Source organism: Simochromis diagramma, unplaced genomic scaffold, assembly GCF_900408965.1.
Source record: "Simochromis diagramma unplaced genomic scaffold, fSimDia1.1 OVJJ01000596.1, whole genome shotgun sequence".
In the NCBI taxonomy this organism is placed as follows: domain Eukaryota; kingdom Metazoa; phylum Chordata; class Actinopteri; order Cichliformes; family Cichlidae; genus Simochromis; species Simochromis diagramma.
In genome coordinates this window covers 1,723,893-1,740,406 of record NW_024387245.1, presented here as the reverse complement: position 1 = coordinate 1,740,406, position 16,514 = coordinate 1,723,893, and the positions used below count along the sequence as shown (strand labels likewise).

At 40.9% G+C, this 16,514-nt stretch overlaps 1 protein-coding gene across 5 annotated transcripts in view; it reads right to left on the bottom strand.

The window, feature by feature from the left end:
- Window positions 1-16,514, bottom strand: part of ehbp1 (EH domain binding protein 1) — a 156,444-nt gene that overhangs the window by 29,310 nt on the left and 110,620 nt on the right. For 3 of the 5 annotated variants that reach the window (XM_040000048.1, XM_040000049.1, XM_040000052.1), the window contains 5 exons: window positions 16,061-16,117; window positions 13,994-14,151; window positions 7,420-7,558; window positions 6,682-6,782; window positions 3,797-3,920 (listed from right to left, as the gene is read on the bottom strand). In XM_040000048.1, the coding sequence (XP_039855982.1) occupies window positions 3,797-3,920; window positions 6,682-6,782; window positions 7,420-7,558; window positions 13,994-14,151; window positions 16,061-16,117 (579 nt within the window). The remainder of the gene's footprint in view (window positions 1-3,796; window positions 3,921-6,681; window positions 6,783-7,419; window positions 7,559-13,993; window positions 14,152-16,060; window positions 16,118-16,514) is intronic. The other 2 variants (XM_040000050.1, XM_040000051.1) reach the window with 2 other exon arrangements.

The window sequence follows — 16,514 nt, the reverse complement described above, 5'->3', positions numbered from 1 at the left end:
GGTTATAAAAATGGGAAGGTGACACCAAAGCATAGCGTCAGTGCTATTCATCAGCATGACAGCAAAGATCACAACAATGATCACAATGATGTCAGTGTTGGGTTTAGGTTGTTTATTTTTGAGGTAAAAAATTCACATACCCAAGGAGTGAAGTTATGTGCTAATGCTAAGGTTGATTAGAAAGCTACATCCAAAAACTGTACAAGTGCAGTGCACAGGCACACATCTGATGATTAGTGCTAACAAACCGACAAACAAAATACTAGAAATCAGGCAAAAATGTCTCGGAACACACAGCAAGCCGTATTATTATTCAGATTGTACCAATGAAATGCTTCAAAAGGCATCAGCAGCACAAACATAGTGGTGAGGACCAGTACAGGGACTTCAGTTAGCAGAGGTACAGCTGCCTGCGTCGGGACACCAGTCAATCAAAGCAGTCCCTACAGGTATCCCCACACAGTAAAAACACATTTTACCAGTCTGTTTTTACCTTACAACATAAAGCGCCTTGAGGCAACCCTTGTGGTAACTTACACTGAGCTGAACTGAATTTTAACATGGGAGTCTGCTGTTTTCTTTCAGCCACAGGGTTTGTTTTTACACATGAAACACATGAAATTTCGAAAGAATCGGGTTGGAATATTTTCAACAAATTTATCAGACAGCAGGAAACAGTCTGATTCAACACACTCCTAACTGGAATAATAGTTTTGGAGTAGGAGCTGCAACATGTCTGCAAGTCCCAAAAAGTTTTAGGCTGCAGTACAAGTCTGAAAAGTACTCATCTTTGTGATGATCCGTCAGTGCACCCCTTCTTCTGCGTTCTGACCCGAGTTGCCCTTCTGTTAAAAATCTTCATTTGTGTAGTTTGTCTAATCTTTTGCTGAGATCACAACTGAACTTAAGCTCAATTAAAACACTGAAAGACCGTGGCGAAGCTTGGCTGCTGGCTCACATCTCTTCATGTTCCATAAACATCATTTTACTCTGGATTAGGATATCTGAAATTAAAGCTGACAGTGGAGTGTGTGTATGAGGTTTTTATTTCTTTGTGCTTTTGTTTTGTTTTTTGAAAAAAAGAGTTCTAAAGGTGATGACAGCTTCACTCGGAGAAGAGTAGTGTTGGTTATTTGTGAAGCAGAGTGTTATCAAAAAAGAAGGCTACATGCTCAGTCGACTTCCTTCACCAAAATTTTAGTTTTTAACAGCAGATCACGAGTGTGCCAAATCAGCACCACAACGTCACAAAACAAGGTTGTTAAATTAAAGTAGAGATGCCTGTCGCGTGTGATGACACTTGGTATGTATGTCTGTGCAGTGCCAGTGTAGTGTAAACCACATGGGCACGTGCACAGGGTGACGCTGACGCGCAACGGAGGCAGATTTCAGAACCAGTTATTAGGAGAAACACGAGACAAAATAATTTGACCAATAAACACACCGGTGTGCATACACTGAGTGTGCTCATTTAACAACTACCTGCAATGAATAAAACACTTTGGTGGACACTCTCCCTAACATGGTTGCGAAGGAAAAAGGTGCCCCACCCATTATGAGCAAGATATGACTAATAAATTGTCTCCTAAGCGGATGCACGCAAGCAAGTCCACACTGGGTAAAAATTAAAGGATGGCTACCTGCCAACGTAAGGCTGGCAAAGCAAATGATATTTAAACCAAAAATATTAGCGTTTGGTTAGTAGCTACTAAAAAGTCTTTCTATGATCCCTACTAAAGCACCAGTCAGATGTGACGGATCAATAGTAGATATACTGCTTACAGCCAATCAGCCACAACTTCTGATATTCTGGGTCCTGAGAAAAAAAACATATCTCTCATCTCTGACAGCATATAGAAAGGTGACCCGAGTTGCTAAAGTGATAAAGGTTACTTTAGTGACCACCTGTCATGGGTGAGTTTCAGCCTGAAGACTCCAGACTTTGCCCAAAGGTTCAATCCATAACCTATCGGATGAGTGCTGCAAAATGAGATATGAAAACAGAAATACACTTTCAGGAAGTGAGAAACTTTCCCTCATTTGATGCGACATATTGCCAGTGTTGTACGGATCTGCCTTACATAATGACTACTTCATCATGAATATATAAATATCCTAACACATCTTTGATCAGCGACCAAATGTGACGCTTAAAGGTCAGTTTTATAGTATATAAAACATACCATATCACCCTTATATATCCTGATAGTGTATCGACTTGTGGAGACCACATTTTTTCGATTTCATTCCACACTCATGTTAGGAGGAGATGAAAAGCGACCAAGGTGAATTTCTCTTCGTGATATCCTTTTATTATTTTGTCCTCGCCTTCCTGTCGTCGCCCTCTTCCTTTTCTAGTGAATCACATTTTCAGGAGGGGACCGCGGGTATATATATTTATATAAAGAAAAATCTTTATGGCTGAAGGTGTTTGAAAGTAAATAACCTGGTGTCTTGCTGGCTAGTTGCCGCTTTAACAGTGGGTGAAGAAGAAGGAGGGGAAAACCCCCCCCCAAAAAACAGCCCTTCAGATTGACACAATGGCATGCGCTCCGACAGAGGGAGAGGGCACAGAGGCAGGGAGGGAGGCGAAAAGGAGGAAAACGACAACAACAAACAGAGGAGAGATATCCGCCATATCAGGATCCAAATGGGATGGGGAAGGTGAGCGCAAATCCCACCGCCCCAGTTTCCTTTCTAAAAACCCCTTCTTCTATCCTCCCCTGTGTTGCCTTTTTAGGATTTCGGGGGCTAAATCCACCAAGTTAGACGCTGATATATCAGAAAGAGCATGAGAGCTGCTTCTAAATTACTACAGCAAATACTGTACCTACACTCTCACAACATTCACAGACATCAAAATTTTACACTTCTTGGAACCATTTCCCCCCCCAGCAGCATTCTTGGGTGAGGAATGGGATGGTTTAGTATCACAAATAGGATGCTATTCTCCAATTTCAGTTAGGGACTCGACGGAGCCAAGGCCCCTCTTTTGGCTCAGCACACTGTCTCATGTCTTAACAAGGCTTTACCCCCAGCCAAATCTTAAATAAAAACCTTCCGAATCCGGCTCTGTACGCCAAACCAGATTGCTTTTTTTTGCGCTTTTTTTCGCGGGTGTGTAAGCATTTGTGTGTGTCTGTCGTGGATTTGTGAACTGTGTCAGTGCTCATGTTGTGTTACCTCATGTTTTTTTTTTGCCATTTCTTTGCCTCTCCCTCTCTCCTCCCTTTAACTCACCCCCGTCTTTCCTTATACAGCATATCAATGAAGGCCAGATATGTACTAGGGGAAGGAGGGTGTATGTGTGTAGCCGTGCATGGCTGAGCGCACTGTTCAATAGTGTGGATGCTGGCTGGCTGGCTGGGGCCGCGGCTGGCAAACGGCTGCAGCGGAGACTTCGGCTGGGGCTCCGCTATCGCACCCAGTTATCGTTTCCCCCATGAAGGGCTCCCTTATCACCCCAGCCCAGAGAGGTCTCCCTTCTTCTCCCATCCCCGAGACACACTCCCCCACCTCCTCCCTCCCCACCCACCCTTCCCCTCCCTTCTCCACCTCCTCCTCATCCCTCACCCCCCACCCATCCCCTCCTTTCATATACACCCAGCGCTCCGTCGTGCAACATTCAACCAAGAGGGAGGGTGACGAAGGAGGGAGGGCGATGAGGGAGGGGGGGGCTTCAAAGATTCTCTCTCACACAAACACACACACACCCTGGGCGTACATGGATGTGTGTTTGCGTGTGTACGCTCAATTTGCCAAAACAGTTTTTCCAGTGTAATTGGGCTTGGGGTACCTGTGTCCATGAGATAGCGCAGCCTCTTCTCCACGCGAGCTGCTCGGGCGTCTATGTGCCTCTGCTCGCTCTCCAGTGCAGACAGCTCCCCAACCACATACTGACTGGTGTCTTTGAACGCCTTCTGTCAACCGAGAGAGAGAGAGGGAGATAGAGACAGAGACAGAGAGAGAAAGAGAGACAGAGAGAGAATAGTTAGAGGAAGGAAGTATAGCTATATTAGACAAAGAGCTTTAATCCACATTTGTGAGTTCTACATCTACAAACCCACTTTATAGCCTTTTATTAACCACATTCCACTGTATTATTTTATTTTAACACTAAACACTTTGAAGTTTTCTTCAGTAAACATTAGTTATGTATATTAGGTGTGCTAATCATAAAATAAGCCAACTTATTCTACTTTGATAATAAAGCACATTGAAAAAACTCAGAATAAGGCCACAAGATTTCTTTCTCTAAACTTATTGCTTATCAGTTTATTTATGTGTGGTCCATTAAATATCCTGTTTTTTTTGGGGGGGGGGGACCTGATAAGCTACATCTTAACAACACTCATCTTAACAATGTCAATGAAGAGTTAACAAGGAAACAGAAAACAGGCACTCACTCATCACTAAACGTCTTGCTCACTTCTTAAAGAGTGCCAGTATTCTGTTCGCTTTTCATGCAACAATTTATCAGCCAGTGTTGGCCCTGTTGACATCAGCAGATTTGCAAACAAGATGGGGCTTTCCCAAAATCAGTAGCAGGCATTAATCTGTAGATAGTTAACACTACTGCATCACAGCAACAGAGCTCCACTCTACCAGCTGGCTAAGGCTTTTCTGTGTGGAGGTTGCATGTTCTCCTTGTGTCTGTGTGGGTTCTTTCCAGGTACTCTAGCTTCCTCCCACACACCACAGACATGGATGTTAGGCTAACTGCTGATTCTAAAATGGCCATAGGGTGAGGTGGACTGTGAGCACGAAGAACTGTATGCCTTAGCCCTGTGACAGACTGGCAACCTGCTCAGGCTGTACCCTGCTTCAGCCCAATGACTGGGAGAGGCTCCAGTTCGCAAAAGTTCTGAAGATATGTTATGTATTTATGTTTTGCTCACACTAAATGCTCATTAACCACACATTAAGAGAAAATCTCCAAAATCGGGATTATAGTACTGTGATCAAAGATTCTATCACTGTATCATTGGTTATTTTAACACTAAACTAAACACTGAGCTTTTCCTAATAACTGTTTGTTATGTTATTGATTTGAATTTAAATACTGGACGATATAAGTGTGTAAGCCTGGTGTAATGTACGATGAGCTCAGTTATTTTCATAAACAAGATTAAGTAGTTATCCTGAAACAAAGCAGAAATAAAGAACAACAAACAGATTCAAAGACAGAAAAAAATGCCTTTACAGTCTTGCTAATCCAAGAATCACTCCCTAACCCTTCCGTTCCAAAAGCCAAGTTATGATTGTGTCACTATGAGCATCAGTGGGGGGCAGAGGCTTTGTTAAACTTCCAAAACTGTGCAAGTCATTAAAACCACCATTTAGCCTTCAGCACTTTGAAGTCAATGTACTTTTGCTTTAGGATGTCTGCGTATCCAGTTTATTTACTCCACAGTAAATAAACTGGTTAAGATGATTATTTTTTCGATTCAGCTTTCTTCAAGCTCACGACTTCTAATACACAGAGCAACATCAGCCACTCTACACACACACCTCGCTCTATAACCAGACACTTAATACACACTCCATTTCTGACCTCTCTTCACCTCTGTCTCCAGGCTGTTTGCTATTCTTCAGAGAAACTCCTCTGAGTGAGGAAAAAATGTTTATTCAAATTCACTACTGAGGATGCATCCGAAAAAATATCTCTATTTTACTGCTGATGCACTTCATTTTTCTTAATGGGAAGAAGAACTAGAGAGCAGGAGAGAAAGTTTTTTTCTTTTTTCCATTCCACCCAGGCCAGCACTTTTTCCTGTACTCCTTCCAGCATGCGAGTGTGTGCATCTGTGCGGCTCTGCACACGTGTGATTGTGCAAGTGTGTGTGTGTGTGTGTGTGTGTGCTGATTCCCAACAGCCTTTCCCTCCTCCTCTTCTGTGCGCGCTCTCGCTCTATCACCATATTTTTCCTTGGCAAATCAATTTTACACATGATCAGCCCACTCCCCTTGCCGCGCTCGGCCCAGCCGTAATTAAGAGGAGGGAAATTACCATATATATTATATTAATGCAAACATCATTCAGCAGGTAATTCTTGGCTGATCGGGATAATGGAAAGGTTGAACACCCATTAACCCTGGGGCCCAGGCGCTGGGAGGAGGGTGCTGTGTGTGCGTTTGTGTGTCTACGTGGATGGGACTGGGGTGGAGGGTGCAGGGTCGAGGGTAGGAGAGGGCTGCTTGGGAAGAGATTCACCCCGTGGTCTCTGGTGGCACGCACACACATACGCACACACATAATAACATTCTTATAAACACATTCTTTGTGCACACTGCCTGGAACACAGTGTGAAATGTGTGCGAACACTTGAAGGACGTGAAGGCACACTTCTGTGCAAAGACAGAGCTGATATCTACCATTGTTATAATTAAAATGGCAGCCTAATAAATCAATACTTAGATGTGTGTGAGTTAAAGAGACGACAGTAGTGTGTGTGTGAGGGTATAGGAGTGGACAAGGTTAAAGTGGGGAGGCAACTTAAACTAGTAAGGTGACATACAGGAAATTTGGGGGGGGGGGGGGGGGGGCAATCAACCACTTCACATCTGACCCCCAAGGTCTTTCTTTTTTGGAGAAAGACCTCTGCTACTATCACACTCACACACTAGTTTGTTGTTGCAGATGGGACAAAACTGTATACACTACAGAAAATATGAACAAACCTCCTCTTCAAACGGTCTGCGAACATCAACCTCTATGGGTGAACCTCTGTCCTCCTCAGCCTTCTTCTGATCCTCAGGAACAGACTTCTGTCTTTTCATCTCTGGAACAATGAAGTTACATACACTAACAGGTGAGAAATCCACCTAATGTCATTTCAGTCTTTATATTTTTAGCTTTACATGAGTCACTGGTCAAAATAATCCAGTGATCCAGTATTTGTGGGTTTACAAAAAAAACAACAACACAGCTACATGGATCTTCATGATTGGTGTGAACACATCATGACAGGTGTATGTAACCTGCTTAGAAATGCCTCAAATCTTCCTCTTAGTCAGTCATTTGAGCTGAATTGAGTATTATCTGTATTACATATTATATTGTATATAGTAGTCATCTTACTTTCTTTATACTTTCTTTCTTTCTATACTTTCTTTATAAGATATTTTCTAACATTTTACAGATGACTCAGTTACATTATGCATCAAAATATCTTATAGTTACTGAGAAACCCCCCCCAGCTATAAACAAGCCTGCTTTCGAACGTTACTCTGAACAAGTGAATCCTTGTAGCCTTTTGAGGAGTCGAGTTACTGCTCCTCAAAATGTCTGTGGACGTCCTCAACAGTTAATTGCTGTGTGTGAATCAAGTGTCTCCATATGCAAACATACCTCCTTGAGTAAACAGTGCATACATTGTGTTTGTGTGCTTGTGTGCTTGTGCTGTAACGTTCCCCCACCTGGTCTGCTCTCCACATACTGGCTGAAGGACTTGAGCTGTGTTTTCCTGACTGCAGAGTCCTTGTTGAAGACAACTGGGTTTCGCAACCTCTCCGTGGCTCTGCGCAGCCTCTCAGCTCTCAACTCCTCTGCATTATTCTGTCAGACACCGGGAAAGTCAGCGTTTAGCTTGGTCAAGTACTGCCTACTGACTCAGGAAGACAAAGATCATCAACGGTTGTTTCTATTTCTTAATTTGCAGTTCATGGCATTGCCAAACAAGGTAAACAAAGGGACATATTTTCGGTCAAAACTGCTTCAACACACAAATCATGCAATTAATAAAGCTAACCGTGAAGTACGGAAAGAAATGCAATCATAGCCTAGTGAGCTGATGATTTTATTTACAAGGCAAGACATGTGGAGAGATGGATAACCCAACTGACAAACACATGCGGCTCAAAGAGACGCGCAAAGAGAGTTCAGACTGCAATAACAGCTGGTGCACAAAAGCTAAAACAAACCAAAAGCACACATAGAAACAGAGCTGATTGTTTAATTTTAAATTACAGGCAATGGCAGCAATTAGTCTGCTGCCTCTTCAAATCTCGTCTATTATTCTGTCAGACTCTACCAGTCACTTAGATATGCTTTCAACCTTTTATTAGGCAGTCGTTTCAAGATTTCAGAGCGGCTCTGTGATTATTGTGACCAAAAACACACATGCACACAAAACTACAGCACTGTAAGTGAACACACCAACTGACAGGCCATGAGATAAATCTGGTAGAAGTTGATATGTTAGCTACATTGTGATTTGTTTGCATGAAGCCCTCTGAAAATACACACACACACACATACAGAGGCGCACACACTCATTCATTCACTCCCTCACTCATGAGAGAGACAAAAAGGAGGCAATTAACTTGACTTTCAGCAAAACCTCGAGCCAGAAAATATATTCAGATTATGCAAAATGCAAAAAAACGCTATTGTTTTCAAAGCGAACATGTGTTAGAAAGGCACACGCTCGCTTCTCCCGCTATCAAAAACAGCATGCAGAAATGCTTTATTACCAAGCCCCCCAAATATGCCAAGCCGAGTGGAAAAGAAACCGACTCGGGCTAAGATTGACGTCGCAGCAACGTTAATAAGACGGCGAAACGTGTAATAAAGTCGACAATTAGAGCAAACATGTTCCACTGCTTGAAACAGGGGGAGATAGTCAAGCAGGGTGTGCAGTGCGAGGAGGGCTAATAGAGACGGGTGTGGGTGGGAAACGGCGTGTAGACGGGGAGTTGTTAGTTTAGCTTCAGATTATTGACTTTCAAAAACAATGTCAGCAATTAGTCTGTTCTCACTTTGTTTTGTCTATTAGTCTGTCAGCTTCCACCAGCCACTTAAAAACCTTATGTCAAGACAAATTGAGGCAAATTTATTTATGAAGTGTTATACACAAAAGCCCAATTAAACATTTTAAAATGTGAGGACAGCGCTCGCATCAAGGCAACACCAAGGCGATCCAGAAGGATGTTTAACTCTTACACAGCCATGGTATTTTAAAAACAAAAACACGATAAAGTGGAAAACTTTATCAGTGCTCCTGCTTCCTTTATCTATGAGAGATATTATAAAATGCTCTTATGTCATTAATTATGGTTTTTAGTCACATTTCGGTTTAAAGGCGTTATGGCACCACATTTACACCTGCTCTTTATGCCATACTTGGTAGTTTAGAAGTGCCTAAAAGTGCAAACAAAGATCATCACCAGTGAGAAAACTGTGCTACAAACTGTCCAACTACCCCTGAAAACAGCGCGTTTGTCTACGGCCTGCTGGTCTGCTCTGGTTCTCAATCGGCAAATACTTCAGGAATGGACATTCACAATAAAATCTAAGTCTATAATGTTAAGAAAACAAAAACAAACAACCATGCCACACCATTTCCTGGGAAAAAGCATTTCTATGACACACAAATGTAATGAATTTCTGGGCTCACAAATGCCTCCATCGGATGACCTTAAAGTTAAATTACTTATTGAGGGAGAAGTAACGAGGAACAGTTATCAAAGGGTTTACTTCCCTCTGATCTGTCTCCTCTCCATTGTCCTATCAAAGTAAAGGCTTAAAAGGCCAAAAATATATTAAAAACAGAATGCACCACTGTATGTGTAGTTCATCCAGAGTGTATGATATAAGATGATATATGATATAAGGTGAGGATCTTGCTTCAATTTTACGTCTTTAGTTCTAACTAATAACAAAAAGTAAAAAAGGTAACAGTCGACTCAATAAAGGTTAAATAATTGTGCTTGATGTTTTTTTTTGTTGTTTTTTTTACTGTGTACCCTCAAATCATTTGCTGACATCCTCAACAGGCTTCTTAAACTCAATCTTCAAAACTATGAGAATTTCCTGTTCTACATCTTCCAATTAATGTTGCCAAAATGTGTTTTGTTTTTCTGCGAAGGTTTGAACTTTGAGTGTTTAAACAAGAGAGAAAAGTGTGAAAATGTTCGTGCCTGTCTGAGAAAAGTGTATAAAGTGTTTAGTGAGGGGTTTACAGCCTTAAAACATCTATAATAATTGTAAAAAATAAAGTTGGCTACCTCGCAGATTTCACGTATCGCGGGTTATTTTTAGAACGTAACTACCGCGATAAACGAGGGACCACTGTTTTACAGAGACGAATCGTGATGCCGTTTGAGATCAAGATGATATTTTCATATTAATTTTTCAGTATTTTTCCCACCTCGAAATTCATTTTGCTGTTCTTTCTCTTAAATGCTCTTTAAAGTGTTAATACGATGAGTAACTCTAGTCCTTAAATCCCAGCAGTAAACAGAGACAGCAGCATGTATCTGCCCTCTGTTTACCTGATACTTTCTTGGGCTTGGTTACAGAAATAAGGTGGCTTCCTATTGGTTTTAGCACAAAGCATCACAATCACCCGCCAATCCTGGCTTCGCTAAATCAGCTTCCTGTTTGAGTGATTTTAAAATTTTACTGATTGTTTTTAAGCTTAAACTTAAATGGCACTGTGCTTTTGCCACCCAGTCTGACTTGTTTGAGTAGATGAGGCTGAGAGAATCGGTGACTTCCTTTATATCAGGGATGTGAAACTTATATTACATCATCTGCCACTTTAATCTTGGGTGAGCCAGACAAGTGAAGCTCCCCCATGTGTCATTGTAAAGAAGTTTACCTGCACATTTAATCCTGGAGATATCTTAATATATTTTATTTATATATAAAATAAGTGTAATTACAACAATATGTCATTTTCCTACCTGACAGAGAAATGCTGCTGTAGTAAATCAAAGAAATTTGTCAGCATGACTCTTTGATCTTAAAAAGTAAGTAATACATGTGCAAAATTATAGACAAGTTAGCTGGTAGCTCATTATCCATAACATCTTGTAGTTGTGATAAGACAGAAGGTTTTTGTGGACCTAATGTAATGCCCCCCAAAAAGAAAATTCTATGGTAGACAGTGAAAAAACAGGAACTTTCTGTCATTTAACCGTTTATATATATTACTTAATTACTTTTGTGCATTATGAATGGCCATGGGAGAGACATTTATTAGTGTAAAACTTATGAAAATATAGTTAAAAGTCCAAAAATCATGGCAGGGGCCCCTAGACCTTCTGTTTGACAGCCCTGATTTAAATAATTTAACACACATTTTTATAGGCTTACTTTAAAGTGATTTCCTCTTCCTCTGTTGATGATTATTACTAATCATTTATTTATTTCATAATATGCATTTCGCTTTGTGCATTTTTTTTTAAACTTTAAGTTACTATCCATTTTGGCTTTCTCTATGTATTCTGTATATATGTATGAAAATGTTATTATTAGCACAAATAAAGATGACAAGATCCATTTATACAGGCAATCATGTCAAGCGTGCAGATCTACAGACTTAAACATATTGTGTTAGAAATATAGTTTAAGCAAACAAGAAATACAAAAGCGTGATGCAAAGCAGCTGAAAACTTTGTCTTTTATATGACCAATAGCACTAAGGTCCATCCAGTTAGTGATTTTATGAATATTTCATTTGTTTGTTTAAAGAAAAATGAAACAATCACTGATAATTGGATGTCAACGGATTTGTTGGATTAATGCTCCTGTCCTTGTCATATTTTCATGAGGATGTTTTTTTTTTAAAGATTTTACCACACTGAGTGGTAAAAGCTGAAGCTCTAACAATATGTGGAGGGAATGGTTTATTTAGCAAAAGAATAATCTAATCCCTGGGGAGACTGATTAGGGCACTGGGCCTGCCTCTCCAATTATTACATACTGTTTAACTGTTGTGAATTGTGACTTGTTCACTAGACTACAACTACAGGTTAAACAGCAGCCACTCTCTTAAAGTTCAGCAGCTGCATTTCAACCAAAAGACAAAAAAAGAGAGAAAAAGAATAGTCTTACATTTCTCTCTCAGCCACACACACCCCCACAAACACACCCACCCACAATGCATACCCACTTGGCTACCCCTCTGTCTCCTTTTTACGCTTTGGGACGAGCAGATATTGGGGTGTAATTTTTACTTTCTGCCGCTCCCCTCTGCATCACTTATCACCGCTATCATCTCTGTGTTGAGCTGTGGCAAGCTGTGGCAGTGGTGATTCAGGGCTTTTGGTGCATGTGAGTCTGTGAATGTGTGTGCATGGGGCTGCGTGACTAATGTTGCAGTCTGCTGAGCGTTGCATGCCCTTATCGTGCGCTGCCGAGGCTGCGCATACACACAATCGCTAATGAGAGGACGAGTGCGTGTGTGACGTTCCTGCAGGTCGTTCCAAAGGCCTGAAGGACTTTTGGGAGACCCGATCCTCTTGGGACAATTTATCCATATTTCAAAGGACAGAAAAAATGAACCCAGTCAGCTGACGAGGGAGAACAGACATGATTACTCACATTTGCACACATTTACTGTAAAACTATTACTTTAGTAGTTGCACCAAACTTAAGTTAAAACTGGAGATGATAAAAGCTGCACAAAAATAGAGCAACAGTATTACTAAATTCTTGTGTACCATCTTTACAACAGATGGCAGAATTGCATAAATTATATATTCCTAAAAACTTCTCGAAGATGACAAAGATTAGTGCCAGTGTGGCTCTGTTAGGCTTAGAAATGGTTTAGAAATTTTGGAAATTGGACCTGAAATAAACAATCTTTAAGTTGTTCGTACTATTCAGTAACCTAATCAAGCACTCATGGTTTCCAGTGCCCAGAAACCGGGGCTGCTCTGACTTTTGTTTTTTTATTTTATATAAAAGCTGCAACATTCAAGAATCTAATGCAACTTATCATCTTACTCATGCCTTTCACCTTGTAAGAAATAAATGAAGAACCAAGCAAATGCTCTAAGTTAACACTGTTTTACCTGTTCAGCTGATATCTGCCCACTTTATGTCCACTGTAGAGATCATTTTTTTCTGTATTATCCAGTCTCTTTCTCTAACAGCTGTAAACTGGGACATGAGATGCATTTTGGACAAATTTTGTCTCAAACTTACCATCTTAGCAGATTGTTAGCAATACACTGAGTGTAACGATACAAGTCGCCACCCATCAAAGCCGATTTTCAGGCAGAAACCCTGAGCACCTGTTGATGTACTGTACAGAACACCATTTCAAGATACAGTCTCTAAAATACCTCTTTCTGCATCAGTGACAACATAAAACTCCTAAATACGGTGTGTGTAAATCTCTTGTGTAAAACTGTAATGAAAAAGTTAATCAGCAGTTAAACCACAGATTTTAAACTCAGCTCATGTGAAGTGAGAAAGAAATAACCGATACACTTTTGGGTAAAGTGCTATGAGAAGAGTTAGGAATGTACCAAATGATAATTTTACCTCTCTGAGGGTCAAGCGGTAACACGCACGCATACGCACTCCTTTGGCCATAAAGGACTAAGCCTTTTAGGCTTTGAACACAAGAGGGTGTTTATGTGAATCGATGATCAAAGACACCCTGTGTCGCCATAAGCACAGAGGGTTTTGCTTGTACTGACAGCCACACACATACTCACCTTATTCTACTTGACATTCAAAATCAATTAAACAGATGTTCAAACCGGCCGACTGCGTTGTTGACTCAATATTCACATCAGAAGCTATAGACGCAAGCAGCCATAACAACCCCCTGTTCCCAACCTATATACGCGCACGCACGCACACACACATATATATATATGACTATTTGAAAAGGTCACGCTTAATAGAGGGGACTGCTACATGTTATGTAGAGCATTGTGATGTCTGTCTGTGTGTGCATGATTCGTGGAGACAGACTCGAATGGACAGAGGGGGATAAACTATGGTCTTACATGAAGTGGTCTAGGTGACTGATGTCTACAAAGACTCAGCCGGCTGACAAGCGGGGTCAATCGGACCTAATTGATTGGACTAAGTCTTTGATGGTGTGCTGAGAAAGGTGGAAGAGAGACACACACACACACACACACACACACACACACACACACACACACACACACACACATCAACAGAACGAGAGATGAAAGGAAAGAGGTAAAAAACTAGAGAGTAGGTGCTCTGAGGTCAGCGTACCTCCAGTCCTTCTGCAGGGCTGAGCGGGGAGGTAGAGGAGGAGGCGGTGGGTGACGATGAGGAGGAGGTGGAAGACGGGGATGAAGGAGAAGTGACTCCTCTTGGGCTGACCTCCACCAGCTTCTTCAGCTTCAGATCCACATGCTTACTGTTTGTACCTGAAGAGAAAGAAAGGGACAAACTGATAAGCAATAAGAGGGTTATTTCTACAATTTATATCAATGTCACACTTACACAAAAACCAAAAAAGAGAAGCGACTTAGTCAGCGCTAACATCCACACAATAAGCCAAACCCACAGATAAGGAATATATACACAACAAACATATGTGAGAATACAACATATACAGTATACACAAACACGTGGAAAGAGTAGGAAGTCTTACATCCTGTTTGCATCATCGCCCAGGTTCTGAGTGTACATGTAGTCTAATCCCACCCCTTATGCTCACAGATACATGAAGGTGATTTTGATCTTCAAAAATCTGACTTCTTTCCTACTTTTACCTCCACCCATTTTTTTTTTTTTTTTTAACCTTTTCCTTCCCTCCCTCTCTGTCTCTGCTTGCCAGTAGCTGCAAACAGCTTTATTTTCCAGGGACTGGTAACCACAGCTCCCCTGCCAGGCCAGAGCACTGCACTGAAGAAGATGAAAGAACAGGAGGGCGACCGTTTCATGTGTCACCTCCCCCCGTGACATGCACACTCACAAACACACACACACAAGTGTGGATGCATGTATACAGATGCCAAGCACAGGCACATGCTTTTGAATACAAACGTACAAATACACCATATATACACACAATGGAGCAGGTAGGCTGAATAACCTTGACTTCCCATTTTCAGTGGAAATATTAACACAATAAACAGTGGTATCAGCCACTTAGTGTTACAATCACCACAATCAATTGCTTTCAAGACTACATAAAAATTACTACCAGCAAAAAAAAACAAACCCTACACACAACTGTGAAACAAAAATAGTGGAGAGATACTGAACTTCAAAGCTTGAGGACGCATTTGTCTGTTTTTTATTAATGTCTGTTTCTTCTGGTCCCCTCACTTTACTCTCACCTATCTCACATCGACAGGAAATTAAAGAGGCAAATAAAGTAAATGAAATACAAACAAAGTAATTAGTTTACCTCTGAAGATTTGAGCAAATGCTTTACTGAAGATATTTTTTGTTTTGTTTATGTCTAGGGAGCAGTTTTCAGAGTTTTTAATTACTTTTTTTTCAAATTATAAAAGAAAACATAAAAACAGCCCAACAGTTTTACACCGACAGTATGGCAGCTTCAAACTACTAAGTTAGAGTGCATGAAGAGTAGTTTGTGGAAATGAACTGAAAAGATGAAAAGCTTGGGCTCAGGTAAGTGACTAAACGAAAAAACAAGTGAATGAGAAGCCTGGTAATAATTAAATACCTGCATAGCTCAACCAGCGCATTGGTTATAAATGTTACAACTAGTGCATAAACCAGTGGTTAGGTTTATGCACTAAAGTCTTCTGGGTTAGGTTTGGGCAGTAAATTCTTCTCAGCTATGTTTGGGACCTAAAATCATGTTGGAGAGCTACAGGCACAAAATCTAATGGATAAATTTACAAAAAGATGGATAACAACTTCTCACTATCTGGTAAATCAAAAATGAAGTATCTTTGGAAATGCATTATCTGTTAGATATTAGGTTAAAATGGTAATTAATTGAAGACAGTGTAATTCAATGTAACTTGCGTGAACGATTGGCAAAGAGGATTTAGGTACTAAAAGGGATGTTAAAGAATGTCCAGGCAGGTCATGAATTAGTTAGAAAAATAAAAGAAGACAGCGAGTCATGCAAAACTGCACAGCGTCAGCCAGTTATTTTACCCAAAAAGGTTAGCTCAGAGCTGGGGTTAGTAAGCTCCAGGGGGCCCTGGGTGCTGGAAGTAGTTGGAAGAGCCTCCAGTGGCAGCAGGTTAGTAGGCAGTGCAGATGCAGATGTGGCAGCGGAATCAACAGCATGATCATCACCACCGAAGTGGAACTGCTCCTCCTCAGCCCTCACATCTCCCTCATCCTCACCCCTTACACCAGTAACACCAACATCCTCATGATGACTTCTGACTCCGTCCAAAACATCTGTAGGTATGGAGTTGGACAGTAGAAAGGAGGCAAAAAATGAAGTAAGGAGCAGAATGAGCAGGAAGGAAGAAAAAGGAGATGGTGATGATGTAAAGAAAAAAAGGGCAACGATGAAGTTTAGAAAATAGAAAGTTGTTAAGAGAACACAATATAGAATAAAGGAGGAGTACAGAGAGAGACATTTGGTTAGTTTGTGATAATATTAGTCTGTGATAAGAATAAGTGTTAGGATCCTGTTGTTAACCATCTCCATCCACATTGTGCTCTCAAAACAACAGTAAATATATTATGATAGCCTTTGTTTGCAGAAAACTCATGGAAAGTTTTAGGGCTCTGTGCACATTTTCTTTCTATCTACACAGATACACTAGTTAATACGTTTATTTATTGGCAT